This window comes from Papaver somniferum, chromosome 6, assembly GCF_003573695.1.
Source record: "Papaver somniferum cultivar HN1 chromosome 6, ASM357369v1, whole genome shotgun sequence".
NCBI classification, from domain to species: Eukaryota; Viridiplantae; Streptophyta; class Magnoliopsida; order Ranunculales; family Papaveraceae; genus Papaver; species Papaver somniferum.
In genome coordinates this window covers 110,453,101-110,467,799 of record NC_039363.1, presented here as the reverse complement: position 1 = coordinate 110,467,799, position 14,699 = coordinate 110,453,101, and the positions used below count along the sequence as shown (strand labels likewise).

Here is a 14,699-nt window from a genome sequence, read left to right as displayed (position 1 = left end):
CTTAATTAAAATTATTGTTTACGTGTTGACCAGAAAGACCTTTGTTTTCTTCCACTGACTTATTAAATCAATTATATTCAGAAATGGAGGCTGGAGAAGCTTTTAGTGTTTGTTTTTTCTCTTTTGAAGAAGAAGCTCATTCTCATATTTCCCTTTGCTCCTAAATCATGGACAAGGTTTCATTCTCAAAATCAAAATCAAAATTCACCCTTCTCATCTCTTTACTCAATCTACTACCATTCTTCTTCTCTATCTCATCAAATGCTCAACAGATGTACGTTAACAACAAACAAAATGACTGTTACACCAAAGAAACATTACCATTCACAAACGGGTTTCAATGCAACAATCCAAACAGATCTACCTGCACTTCATACCTTGTGTTCCGATCTCAACCTCCATACGATTCTGCAACAACAATCGGATACTTACTGGGTTCAGAACCACCACAAATCGCCAGAATCAACAACATCACAGACATCGACAAGATTCCACTGAACAACTTAGTCATAGCTCCTGTAACTTGTTCTTGTTCAGGTAAATATTATCAGCATACTACTTTTTATACAATGAAATATACAGGAGAGACCTACTTCTTCACTGCTAATAACACATTCCAAGGTCTAACTACTTGTCAAGCTCTAATGACTCAAAATCCTCAACATGATAGTAGAAGTTTGACTGCTGGAATGAACTTGACAGTTCCACTTAGATGTGCTTGCCCTACTAAGAACCAAACAGCTGCTGGTTTTAATTTTTTGCTCTCCTATTTGGTTAATTGGAATGATGATATTTCAACCATTGCTGAAACATTTGAAAATGGTGTTACTGAGGAGAGTATCAATGAAGCCAATGAGTTATCTGCAGATGACACTATTTTTCCCTTCACCACTCTATTGGTTCCGTTTAAGACAGAACCTAAAATCAAACCGAAAACTCCAGGCTCTTTACCACCCGCAGCGCCTCCGGCTCCGGCTGACGAACCAGTTACTGATAATAAGCCTTCACCGATGAAATGGGTTGGAATTGGAATTGGAGCTGGTTTGTTTCTTTTATTGCTTACTGGATTTCTGGTTTGGTTCTTGTTATGTCACCGCCGCCGGCGCACACGCTACCATAGTGAGCCTGTGGCAGTGTCGGAAGTTAAAAATGTAGTGGTAATGGGTGGTAAGGATTCTGATGATTATGACTCTAAGAAGCAGGCAGGAAGTTATGGAAACAATTATTCCTACACGTCGGTTTCGTCTGAGGGTGCTCGATATGCAATGGATTCTTTGATTTTGTACAAGTTTGAAGAGTTGCAAAAGGCTACGGGGTTCTTCAGAGAAGAGAATAGAATTCAGGGGTCTGTGTACCGTGGTGTGATTAATGGCGATGATGCTGCTATAAAGAAAACCAAGGGAGATGTTACAAATGAGATCAATATTCTGAAACAACTCAATCATTCCAATGTAATCAGGTTATCTGGTTTCTGTAAGCATGATGGAAACACATATCTTGTTTATGAGTTTGTGGAAAATGGCTCCCTGAGCAACTGGCTTCACAATAAGCATAATCTTGGATGGAAACAGCGAGCTCAAATCGCGTATCAGATAGCTGACGGACTTAATTACCTTCACAATGACGCAAATCCACCCTACATTCACAAGGACTTGAAGAGCAGTAACATCCTCTTAGACAGCAACTGGAGAGCGAAAATTGCAAATTTTGGTGTTGCTAGAAGTTTAGCACAGACCAACCTTCAAGAAGAAGAGGATGAAGAAGCAGGAGGTATGCAATTGACCAGGCATGTCGTTGGTACCAAAGGCTATATGGCACCGGAGTATCTAGAGAGTGGTGTGATTACTCCCAAGATGGATGTTTTCGCATTTGGAGTGATCATTTTGGAGTTGTTATCTGGTAAGGAAGCAGCTACTATGTCTACATTAGATAATGGGAAGTTGGGAGGAGATGAATTATTGTCAGAATCGGTTAAGGTGGTTCTTGAAGGAGAGAATGTGAGAGAAAAGCTGGTAGGTTTCATTGATCCGTCATTGAAGAAAGAGTATCCCTTGGATTTGGCATTCTCCATGGCCCAATTAGCTATGGAATGTGTATCTCCAGACATGAACGCCCGTCCTTCGATGCTCAAAGTGTTCACACAATTGTCAAAGATTCTTTCATCATCACTGGATTGGGATCCGTCAGTCTGAACTCACCTTAGCTCTTCAAGGTCTGTCTTTCAAAATCCCATGAAGAATTCAACAGTAATTCAAGTACATCCTACACTCTGCTTGCAGTCTTGATATCATAACCTTAATTTTGTAAAGAAGTGAGCTAATGAAGCTGCACATAATCTAGCACATACTCAGCAAAATATCCACACCTGATGGATATCTCCCCAGACCAGATCCCTGCTCACATTGTTCTCCCTCTCGGTGGCCTTTGTCTGCATGGTGCCTTTAGCCTCCTTCTCACTTGTATTTTTGGTTTTTCCTTCTTGTTGCACTCTGTTCTTTTAGATGTCAGCTCATAAAGATAAATAAAACGAAATTCTGAGATTCGTATTCTGTTGATTCTTGAGTGGTTACCATTAGAATGCAATCCTGAATCTGGAAAGCGCCATATCTACCTACAACGGCACAATAAGAGCACTTCATTTCAGAATTCCCCGCAATGATAATCATTTTTTCTAGAGTTCTGGTTTATGAACCAAAAATTGAAAAAAGGTGTACTTATTGTAAGCAAGTAAATCCAGCTCTTTTTAGAAGACATTAAAAAAAAAGCAAGTAAGCAAATTATCAGCTAATTGAAAAACTTTATTTGGAAACTTTAATCTATAGATTCAAGAAAATGGATAGGTACAAAGTTAACTACGAGCTACCTACAGTTCTACAGAATATATAGACTGACAATAAAGCCTCCTTTAATGCGAAACAGGTCAGTCACACACTAGAACCAGGGCCAGTACATTTGCCAAGCAACCATGTCAATCTTCTTTCTTTTTTTAAAGAGATGAATATCTCTCTGAAATCCTCATTTTCAAACAGATTCAAAGCGTTCAAGTAGAAAGTCTCGTCAAGGTCTGGTATTTCATCCAAAATTTTGACACATTTAGAGATAGAAAACCGGTTTTTACTCTGAAGCAATGCCTCTGCCCTCAACTTTGATGCAGTTGCCATATCCAACATAGCTTCTGCTATTGCATCATCAAACACATGGTTTTTCTTCCGAGGGCGTGCACTTGATGAAGGTGTTACAGGTTTACGCTTACTTTCAGGCTTGATATCAGCTCCTGATCGTGGGGATGAATCATCCAGTGCAGTTGTTACAGGTGTAACAAGGCAGGGCTGGGACTGCTGCAGTGGCTGTGGCTGAGGTGTTTCCGTCGCAACGGCCTCTTTGTTATCTAGCTCGATATAGTGACTTGATTGGGCATATCTGCCAATCCCTGATGGCTCTGAGAATATTTGGCATAGCTGATCATATATTGGGCAACCCTTCAGTTTTGTCGTCTCACCCACTGGAAAAGTCTGAAATGTATACAAATTCATTAGGAACTTATCAATGGCTGTAACTCATAAAGATGGTTATGAATCTCACTGCATTTGGATGTTTAGGCTGGTTGAAAAGTAAAACATATACCGATACACTTAAAACATACATGAATAGTACACTGAAACATACAAAATGAAACTTTTAACAAAAGAGTGAACAGTCTTAGAAAGTCAGAAAATACCTCCATATAATTATCCCAGACTTCATCCTCAGTCAATAAGCTCATTACTACATTTCTTGATCCTTCCAAACCACCGAAGGCATTTTGATCAATCTGTGACTTCACAGAATAGTACCTATTTCTCAAAACATCCAAGTGTTTCTTTAACTGTTTCTTGTTAAACTCCACACCTGCTTGTTTATTGAACTCATCACAAATATACTGCCATGATGTCTTGTTAAAAACATTGTTGGACCAATTTCCCAACAGAACCTGCTCCAAGATTACATCCACAAATATTTTATCTAGGTTTGCTGTCCACTTTGTCCTCGAACGATCTTGCTTGGCCTGATGCTGACTGGGCTGATTATCCATGCTGTAATTGCAAGAAGCATGATAAATACGATATAGAAGTTGAAAGCAGAAGCCCCAGTAATTTGATGATAAAGAAGGACAATCAATCAGTTAATTCAAAGAACTACAAAAACCAATTGACCAATTGAGAGCAAATAAACAGTTACACTTCAATCATTCTTGAACAAAAACCAACGTAGGATTATGAACTCACGATAGTCAACTCAGATGAGTTTCACAACCCAACAAGCTACAAATCAGATAGTGGGTCTTATCCAGCTTCCTTGAAAGTGTGGATGCACAGAGCATGAGATTATTTGGAAAAAAAATTCGTCCAGAACACTTCAACGAGAAATATATACAGGATCGGCTATGTATACTTGGAGTCAGGACATGTAGCAGGAAATGAATCGGAGGAGACAGGCATTACGGCAGAGAAATTCACTAACTCAGAAAGACGAGCTACTTGAGCTTCATATCCCATCATGACTACAACTAAATATTGAGCATTCTGTAATTGGAACTTCTATGAAACTCACACTGATCAGGTTTCTCTAGGATCTAGGAAAGACAACATCCTATAACCAGAAAAGAATAGAAAAAAAGAAGGCATCCACTTTGCATCTATGTCCAACCATCAAGCATAAGAAGACAGCAATTGTCACAACACCTTGTATACCCTGCCCCAGCTGCCCTAATATAAGCTCTATGCTCCATGTTACACACTTATGCTAGCTATTTAGATCTCTTAACTAAGCATTTCAAAATTGAATAATCATATGTAGCAAATAGCAGAATGAACAGTTTTCATATATGATGCAACTTTGTGTAGCTAGCTATTCAATAGTGTGAACAACATTACAAAAGACTAACCCAATATAAGCGATCATAATATACCCTTAATTATCAAGTAAACGTGTTCAAAGTAGTTTTTTTCACAACCCTCCAAATTACTGCCACCTTGACTCCTTTCCAGAACCAAAACCCCCAATCACAGCTTCATGCGATTGTGTTCATTTTTTTATGCAAAACCCCATTATTCTAAAGCCCTATCACAACTAATTACAGTCCACAGCCACAATTCCTAACCACAGATTCATCAATAGAGCTCACGGCGACAACAAAATCAACTCAGTACAAAGATTGAAAATCATAAAGATTAAAAAACTAGAAAAAACAATTGCTCAACGGAAAATGAAAAAACTTACCCTTTTTTTGTTTCTGGTCAAGTTCGTCTCTGAATGATTGCTTCGACGCTGTAAGTTTTGCTCACCAGAATTCTATTCGGGCATTCTTTTAGCAGGATATGGAGAAGCCTATTCGAAAAATAGATATGAAACCCTAGGGTTAGGGTTTTGACGGAACTTCTTCTTCTGGTAAGATGAAATCGGAGAAATTGGTTTTGTTTGTCTAAAGAGAAAGTCCGAAGGAGAAGGATACATACAAGTGGGAGAGAAAACCCTAGAGAAAATAGGAAGGCGCGGGAGTGGAAAAGATCCAACATTTTCCCATGTTTTTAAATAACCAAAATAACGGGCACCACCACAACCTTGTGTGAATGTGGTTTGATCCAGAGTCCAAAACAGGTGTTTGCTGACTCACGTCTGACTCCATTTGAAACATATCACCACATGAGTCAGACTGGGAGGACTGATACAACAAGTACACAGAAGAAGAAATCACTTCATTTGTCCAAGACCATGTCTGATGAGAGTTTCTGAGATGGGAACAAGTATAGCTAAAATGATTGCACGATAGAAATGGAATTTGTTGAATCAGTAGACACAATGGCAAGTTATGGATGACACATTGAGTCAGACCCAAGCCTAATGTCATCTGAGCAAATTCAACCAGACAGATTCATCCAAAAAAATAAAAAATTCAAGAAGACAGCAAACTGAGTAAATTATTCATCAAAACAAAATTTTACTAGGAGTATGTATGATCTGGTTAAAGGTAAAATGAAAAACTATATGATATATATATCTCCTTAGTTAAAAGGAATATTATGTTAACTGTGATGCTATATATAACCTAATTCAAGAAGCTGTAGTTTACAGTTTACCTAAGTTAAGATTAGCAAATTACATAATTTGGCTAATAAAATGGAGACCCTTTTTACTTTTGTCATCAAATTCTATAGAAGTTACTAGGGTGCATTACACTTGCCCTTCAACCATGCCAATCTGATATCACTTCTGATGGATATGAATGTTTCTCTCCTAACTGGGTCTTCTTCAAACAAATCCATAGCAGCCAAGTAGAGGAATTCATCAACACCTTGCATCTCATTCAATGTCTTCGCGCAGTTAGATATAGAGAACGGGTCACCACTTTGAAAAGGTGTGATAGTTGTTCTTGATCTTGAAGATGAACCCATTTCTTTCATTCCATCTATGACAGTAGCATTGTCATCTCTTCTGCAAATCTTCTTTTGATTACTTGAAGGAGATGGCAATGTTGCCAATTGACGCTTACTGATCTGTCCATCTGAACGTGACGTAACTTCATCCGGTGCAGATGGTGATTGCATTACTGGATTTTCAGATATGTTTGCAGTTTCAGGAGATTCTTCTGATGACCATGCTGTGTCAATTCCATCCACCGCTTTGTCTGACTCGAAGTCATGGCTTGACTGAGAATATCTCCCATTCACTGATTCAGAGAATAATGCGCATAGCTTTTTATAAAGAAGACAGCCCTTAATTCTAATTGTCTCCACCTCAGGATGTCCCTGTCAACAAATGTTCCACAGATAGTTAAGAGTCATATATCAACAACAATCTACACATTTTATGAACATCTTGTATCGGCCACACAAGACAACTTGATTCTGTTTATCTTCCTCAAATATTACCTATATAGTATCTTTCAATTTACAACACTTAACTAATTACACGATGAAATAAAAATCTGTTTTAGACTTTTAGCCTATGCAAAGGGCAAAATACTCTACTCATCCTTTTCAGGAAACACCAGATAGAAGGAAAACATACCGTGACAGATTTTTCCCGTAGTTCATTCTCGGCTATAACCATGCAGTTGGTCTCATCCCAACTGAATCCTTCCTGGTCAAGAAGTGATCTCACATTACCATAGATTCTCCTTAAAACATTATGGTGGTTCTTCAGTTGCTTGCGATTGAAACTCAGACCTGTTTGCCTATTGAATTCATCGTGAATGTACTTCCATGCTTTCTTGTTAAAAATGTTATTCTTCCTATTTCCTTGAAGAACCTGCTCAACCATCAAATCTGTAAATATCGTATCCATGGTTTCTGACCACCTAGCTCTCGCCTGGTCTTGCTCGAACTGACTTTGATCATGTTGATTATCCACCTATAATTCCAGGAAGTGCATATTAGTGAGGTACATGGAAACAAAAAGCAAAAAAAGCGCACTAGTCGAGTGCATTTCAAAAGCAACAACATAATTACCTGTTCAACAGCTGGTTTTATCTTGTAAAGAGACTCTTGGCCATCAACTCCTGTCTCGGAAAACACTAAGCACAGCAGTTTGAAAACTGGACAGCCTTTGATTTTGATCGATTCAGCATCTGGATTGGCCTGATAACTGCAGCTGTAAGATACTACTGATGGTAATAATAGCAATGAAGCAAAAAATTTAGAGACGGAAATTCACCTTAATGCATCTTGCCCAAACTTCATTATCAGCTATTACCATGTGCTGAGATTCATCCCACTGAAACTCAGGCTGATCAAGAAGTGACTTTGTAATTGTGTAGCGCTTTCTCAGGACATCAAGGTGGTTTTTCAGCTGTTTCCTATCAAAATCATTACCAGTCTGTTTATTGAATTCACTGCGCACATTCTTCCATGCTTTTTTGCTGAATACATTGTTTGATCTATTCCCTTGATTAATTTGCTCTATTAACAAGGTTGCAAATTTCTCCGTCAGTGCTGTTGTCCATCTTGCTCTCATATCATACTTTGTTAGACATCTACTAGGTTGGCTGTCCATCTGAGCATGCAAAAGGTACATCATGATTTGGTAATACAACATAGTGCATAGTACATACTCATACAAAAGCAAGGTTACTAGTTAAAATGTTAAATGCATCTAGGGCAACCAAAATACGCAGCTCAAACAACGTTAAAATGCATCGAGAGCAATAACTATGATTCAAACAGCACAATGAACACTAAATTGTACAATCGACAGTAGCATGCTATGACTTCATGGCTGCCAAATACAAACCGTTGATAGAACAATAATAGGTGAAGCGCAGAGAAGAAACATTTAACATTTACGTAAAATTGAACAAATAGAATGAATATACCTGGAGAAACTGAAAAAAAAAGGGGCAGTTCCATAAAATACCACTTAGATCATATAATACCTACACAACCAGCTAGCTAAGGAACATGATCCACATAGACCATGAAAAACAAGAAGATGCGCCAAAAAAAGTACTAATGAAAATTGAAAAGACAAACTCCTACAATTCATATCAGCACAAAAGACCTAATCGAAGTTAGCTCTATTCATAACAGACTTTAACAGCAAAATCGAGCCATGATTCCAAAGAAGTACCACAGACTCCCATCCCCAACCACAACCACAACACTTGTAAAAAGGAGCTACTTTGGAAAAAAAAAATCACCCCTTTTCCTAATTTCCTTCCAATTATAATACAATTAGGCCAAATGTACACAATTCACGACTAGATTTTCCATCTTCACTCAGTCAGACATCAACTACCTTTAAAAGCCAATCACGTATAGAAACAGAAGAAGAAATTTCAGCTCGTAAATGTTCAGCATTCATCATCAAAATAATGCATCATTTGATCTTAGACACAATAAAACGAATTAACAAAAAGAACAATGAAACGAACAAATAAACCCCAAGATGACAAACCTTTTCATGAACGACGACGTTGTTTTTAATCGACGATTTGTTTTGATCAACTGGCAAACCCAAAACCACTTCAGGCATCTTCAGAAATTACAGAAGCAGCAAGGATCATCGGAGAAAGACTCAATTAATAGAGACATTTCTTATTTAGTCCAGTAATTTCGATCCGTGTTACTGGCTAGTCCAGAGGGATAACACATTTATCGGTTGGTCCAATAAAGTTTAAACCTGCCTAAAATTACCTAGCTACCCGTAGACACGCTAAAAGTAATTTTCAGAAAAAAATTTCGATTTTCTCTCTTGTTTCTTCAGTTACAGAACCGCTCCTTTAGACATTCAATTTCTTCTTTACCAATCACTTCTATCTCTTCTTTCTTCTCAATCAAACTCATCTGAAAAACGATTTCGGAAATCATTAATTACAGAAAAATCATCAGTTCCTGACCTAATCAATTACATAAATCATCAGTTCCTAACCTAATTTTTATTCATTCAATTAAAAAGAAAAAATGGTTAGAACTATCAAGCGGACAATTACAGAAGAAATTGTAGAAGAAACCCAGGTAAAAAGAAGAAGAAAAAATGTTGATGATTCACCAACACAATCCTCCACTGCGGCTAAATCTCCGACAACAAGGAGTATGAGTAAAATTGTTAGTGTATTCCCTCGTGGTTTCCTTATAGCCGATTGCTAGCGAAAAGAGCTTATCCATTCCAGTATTAACATCCTTGTTGTACATGTAAGTTCTTAAGAACTTTTCTGCGAGTTGGTCGTAGGAGTGGATGGAGTCTGGCGGCAGATTATCAAACCAAGACAATGCCGATCCCTTCAGGCTCGATGGGAAGTATCTACAGAGTACTGCGTCGTTTTGACTCCATCTAGCCAAGACACGGTTATAATACCGAATGTGTGCAGCGGGATCACTGGATCCGTCATAGCATTCAAATGTCGGGACAGGGCACTTGAGTGGAATAGGGGTGCTGGCCAGGCGATGAGTTAAGGGCGTGGAGTTAGCCTCTCTCATGACCTCTTCTAACCTTCCCCCTCCTTGTCTACTTTTTAACTGCCTGATCTCTGTCATCATTTCATCACGCAGCTCTTCCATCGCGCGGTGGTGCCCTACGCTCTTCTGCTCGTGATAGCTTGACTCTCCGTCGTTATAATCCGGGTCGGATGCGCTACTACCGCGTGCCGCTTTTCCATTTGCTGCTACGATGACTCTTCGGTCTCGGTTTGGTTCTGGTGCCTTTGAACTTGCTTCATCGAGTTGTTGGCTTGTCTTTGTGCTTAAGGCAATCCGGTCTTTTAAATCCTGGTTTTCTCTGGCCAACAGATCTACGACATCTGCGTAAATCTTCTGGCTCTTCTTCAATTCCTCAAGCTCGGCCATCAATCGATGTGATTGGTTCGACCCCTGATTGGGAGTCCCAGCTCGTGCTACTACGACAATGGTGCCGCCTTCTTCGATGGTTTGCACTAAAGGTGGGGGAGGTTCAGCTTCGATTGTTGGCATTTCCAGATCGGGCGAAGTGCCCATCTGCGGCGTTAGATCCTTCGGCACAGTTTGATTTTGATCGTTTGTTGATGGCATTCCGAAGGTCGGCGGGTGCGCGGGTTGGTGTGTTCTGGATTCATCCACCCTTTATTTTGGCTGGTGAAATTGATTCGTAGCAAAAGTTTTGCTGGCTTCCGCAGCCTTTGGGGCAGCCGCTGTTGTACTATACTTTGTTGTCGCTGCTCTGAGGGCCGCGGGTGCGACGGAGTTAGCGTTTATAGGCGAAGTGATTTCCGCAGTGTCCTGCCTCTGACTGGTCATTTTGGCTTTGTCTCCTTTCTGCTTGCTCCGGGTGATGATCGGGGTCGTCCTTGGTGCTTCCTTTGACGTGACTTTGGATTTTCCTGCTTCCTGCATCTTTTCCATCGTGGGTCCTTTTGTCGCTTTCTTTTTCCTTCTGCACAAGGGAATTTCAAACAGCGAGAAACAGAAATGTCCGTGCGGATCGGGTTAGTTTACAAAATTCCTTACTCCAAGACCGGGAAAAACTGCCCGAGGGCCACAGAGAACTTTTAAAAATGCGGGTTCATTGAAGGTACGCGGGAACGTGAAAGGATCCCCTTAAAAATGCACGTAGATCTTTTTGAAATTTTTTTGAAAGCGACCTACTGGAAAGTCAGGTCCGTAAGAGATCTAAAAAATGTAAATCCAAGGATCTAAGCGATAAATCTTTTAACCAGTTTAAATTGCTTCGACAGATACTGCCAGGACCATCGAAGATAACGGTGCGTTTTTGAATATACTAAAGTTAACAAAAGGTAAATACTGCTAGATCTGATGAAATAGAGCAATCATATGCTAATTTAATATGAAATCACAGGATAAGATAAATCTTTTACCGGGACGAAGTCCCTGTTTCTAGCGCCAAATTGTGAACACGTAAATCACGAAGGCATCTATATGTTCACAAACAATATTCACACTCTAGGTACCGACTCGTGCTGATAATACAATGGCATTGATTCCTTGGCTCAAAACCTTCGGGTTTATCATAGCCTCATCTAAGAACATCGCGAGTGGCGTTTACGCAGGGGAAGATAAAGAAAACGAAGCATAAAAGTAAAACTCATGGAGCGTTAGGCAAATATAAAGTGCTGAAATGTAAATAAGACTAGGATTTAAGTGGTTCAGCACTAAGGCCTACATCCACGGGGTTGTTGTTTCACTATGTACTTGATGGTTACAAAGATAGTCGAGTGACTTTGGGGTTTACATAGGTCTGTATATTGTAAAGGACTAACTTACACTCACAATCTTTCTCTCTCCTTCTCCTCCTGATTTTTCCGATCCCCTTACTCTTGGTGGAGAGGGGGTATTTATAGGGTTAGAGTGTGGGACCCACCTCTGAGGACCGTTGGAACCTTATCTTCTTGTGTTTTGTATCCATCACGCGGGGGTCTTCGTTTATTACTTCATCACGCAGAGTCGTCTTCGTTTGTTCCACGGGTTGATCGACACGTATGTTGCTCAGAGTGTTTAATGCGGGCAGTTGAGGTGCCTGCTCGTGTCAGGCAAGTGTCTTCTGCCCCTGTCACATCCATGTCAGTTCATTTTCTCTCCACCGTTGATCTTGGCTTCTTTTGGGGATGAGATAAAGTAACTCTTCGGGAGTTATCTGGTGCTCCGCAGTACATCGTGTTACCGGTACGTCTTTTTAACTTCTGCCCTTAGATTTGTTTGGGCAAAGATCCAACGTCGGCGGGATGGACATCTTAGCTGTGGGCACATGCCATCATGCTTTGATGACTTTGTCCGCATGCTCTCCACGTATGTTCCTATATATACATGTTTGATGATGAAATATGTGCACACACACCTTCGCCTTCTTAAGTTATCTAATATTCTGTCCGAATCTGTTCGTCATTCTCGCCTATTTTGCTAATGCCGATCATTATAATTTTGATCAGAATCTCGAGCAATCAGCAAGTACATAGCATATAAATACAAGGCTACGGGTATAGATCTGCTTAGACGTGACAATATTGAAGAAGAAGCAATGCTCGGAGTATGGCTAGAAGTGGAATCGCAACAGTTCTGTCCCGCCGTTGATGCCATTGCTCACCAGATACTAATAAACCCTTTCCTTGGCCTACCTACTGATCAGTCAATTATCGATGCAAACCTAGTAAAACTCCATTTGGTGCTTGACATATGAAGCTAGATTGAGCAATTCGAAGTACTTGGCATGTGATTTTTTCACTCTTGCTGATCTTCATCACCTTCCTTATATTCACTACTTCATGAAGACTCCATATGCTGATCTGATCATTTCTCGGGCGCATGTTAAGGCATGGTGGGAGGATATTTCAGCTAGGCCATCTTTTATTAAGGCTACTCAACAAAACAATAATACTGTCGGCTGATTTATTTTATACTAAGTGAGATTCTTACATTTAGTTCCCGAATTAGCAATCAAAAACGTTGTGAGGGGTGTGTGTGTAATAAGATCAAGTAATGTTTAATTTTACCGTTGTAATCATTACTGATGCAGCGTTCCATGTGGCTTCTAGCGGGTTTTCTTTCGAAGCATGTATTACAAAGTTGTTAGAAAGAATCATCTAAAGCGGTTAAATCCGGAAGGAAAAAAACACTACCAGATGAAACAGAAAAGTCTAAATATAATCGAATCTGTTGCATAATCGAAATATGACGCGTGATTCAAAATTTACTAAATAATCCTGAAATAATAAGACACATCTTTTCCTAATACCTAAAGTAAAGCAACCCATAAATCCTAATCAATTCAGAAAAATAGGTTTATGTAATACCAGTTATAAAGTCGTTGCAAAAATTTTAGTTGAAAACCCTTATTAGATAAAGAGGGAGGATCCACTCCACTCACACTTGTGTTTTCACACTGTCTCACACTTTGAGTGTCATTTTTTCTAAAAATTCCTAAATCGTAGCGGATTTGAAGCTAATATTTTGGGGATATGTTCCTCTTATATAGCTCTACGTTTCTACCAAAAATGAAGATATTCTGAAACGTGTAACACCAACATCTGCTACTTTGAAAATTAGCCGTCGAAAATTAACGGAGTTTTGACCGTTTAAATTAAGATCAATAGATTGCGAGGTTTGGTATTTCAGAATTCACTCATTTTTGGTAGGTATGTACAGAGTTTTGCAAGAGTAACATATCCTCAAAATATTAGCTTCAAATCCGCTATCGTTTAGGATTTTTTAGGAAAAAGACGGCCAAAATGTGAGATAGTGTGAAAATAGAAGTGTGAGTGGATCCGCCCTCTTAGATAAAATTATATCTCCCTTTTAATCAGCATTCCTTTCTTCTTGACAAATCTCTTACAAATATTATTGTATCTCATGAAATAATACATTCCTTAGAAGAAAAAAAGAGGCAAGACACGAAGATTAGGGATTAAGATACATATGCCCAAAGCTTTTGATAGGGTGAGCTGAAAATTTCTTCTAGCAACTTTAAATGCTTTTGGTTTTAATAAGGAAGTTTGTGAGCTTATAGAGCAATTTATCTCGAAAACCTCTATTTATGTTTTACTAAATGGTGTGACATGCAACTCCTTCGTTCCTTCTAGAGAGATCTAATAGGGAGACATCTTTCACCTTACCTCTTTATCATTTTGTTGATGGTGGTTTTTAGTTTAGGGTTAAAATTGTAAAACCTTGCATCTGATATGACGTCACTCTGCAAGGAAACGGAGCCATGAGTGTCAACCTCTCCACTAGCATATTTATTGAGCCGTTCAATATATCTACATGAAATTCACCCAGGCTGGAGAATGTAGCAACCATCCCATACACTTTGTAAATTTCGGCGCCTCGCCTATATAAGACTCACTGAGTGCTTTTCCTATGCTACGTTCCCCGGCAGAACCCTTACTATCGGTATGGCATGACGAATTTGTGTTCACTCGCAGCAGAGTAGCATGGATCTCCAAGTACCAAAGTTAAGGCCATTGAACAAAACGCTCAGACAGAAAGCACACTGCACTCTGTAAATAAGGATTTTTTTTTGCAGCACGCAAAATCCAATCAATTATTGTGATAACTCGCAAAAAACTCATGAACCTCACTAATTTTCAAAATTAGGGTTTTGCGCACTGCGCAGTATATTAGTCCCCGTTGGTCGAAATTATGCTTAAGTAACTAAGCAATTGATCCACCGCGGATTAATAGGTGCAGAGTCCTGCCCAAAATCAGAAAAAAATAGCGGAGCCGCGTAGAAGGAGCAACAAT

General features: G+C 39.3%; 2 protein-coding genes across 2 annotated transcripts; one reads left to right on the top strand and one right to left on the bottom strand.

The window, feature by feature from the left end:
- The first annotated feature begins 45 nt into the window (after positions 1–45).
- LOC113288845 (protein LYK5-like) lies at positions 46–2,555 on the top strand. The gene has a single exon (XM_026537968.1). The coding sequence runs from the start codon at positions 168–170 to the stop codon at positions 2,190–2,192; it is 2,025 nt and encodes a 674-aa protein (XP_026393753.1). The 5' UTR covers positions 46–167; the 3' UTR covers positions 2,193–2,555.
- Positions 2,556–2,783: 228 nt separating this feature from the next.
- LOC113291302 (L10-interacting MYB domain-containing protein-like) lies at positions 2,784–9,073 on the bottom strand. The gene is made up of 7 exons (XM_026540851.1): positions 8,932–9,073; positions 7,693–8,031; positions 7,488–7,616; positions 7,048–7,389; positions 6,202–6,785; positions 3,719–4,073; positions 2,784–3,512 (listed from the first exon to the last, which is right to left on the bottom strand). The coding sequence occupies exons 1-7, from the start codon at positions 9,007–9,009 to the stop codon at positions 2,925–2,927; spliced, it is 2,415 nt and encodes an 804-aa protein (XP_026396636.1). The 5' UTR covers positions 9,010–9,073; the 3' UTR covers positions 2,784–2,924.
- Between the last annotated feature and the right edge of the window lie 5,626 nt (positions 9,074–14,699).

Bases quoted from the DNA above. Each gene is read 5' to 3' on its own strand.
- LOC113288845 (XM_026537968.1), top strand. From the start codon at position 168: ATGGACAAGGTTTCATTCTCAAAATCAAAATCAAAATTCACCCTTCTC.
- LOC113291302 (XM_026540851.1), bottom strand. From the start codon at position 9,009: ATGCCTGAAGTGGTTTTGGGTTTGCCAGTTGATCAAAACAAATCGTCG. The intron at 8,032-8,931 runs GTTTGTCATCTT...TTGCATGCTCAG, and splicing joins ACGTCGTCGTTCATGAAAAG to ATGGACAGCCAACCTAGTAG. The intron at 4,074-6,201 runs GTAACTTCTATA...TTGCAATTACAG, and splicing joins GGCAAGTGTAATGCACCCTA to CATGGATAATCAGCCCAGTC.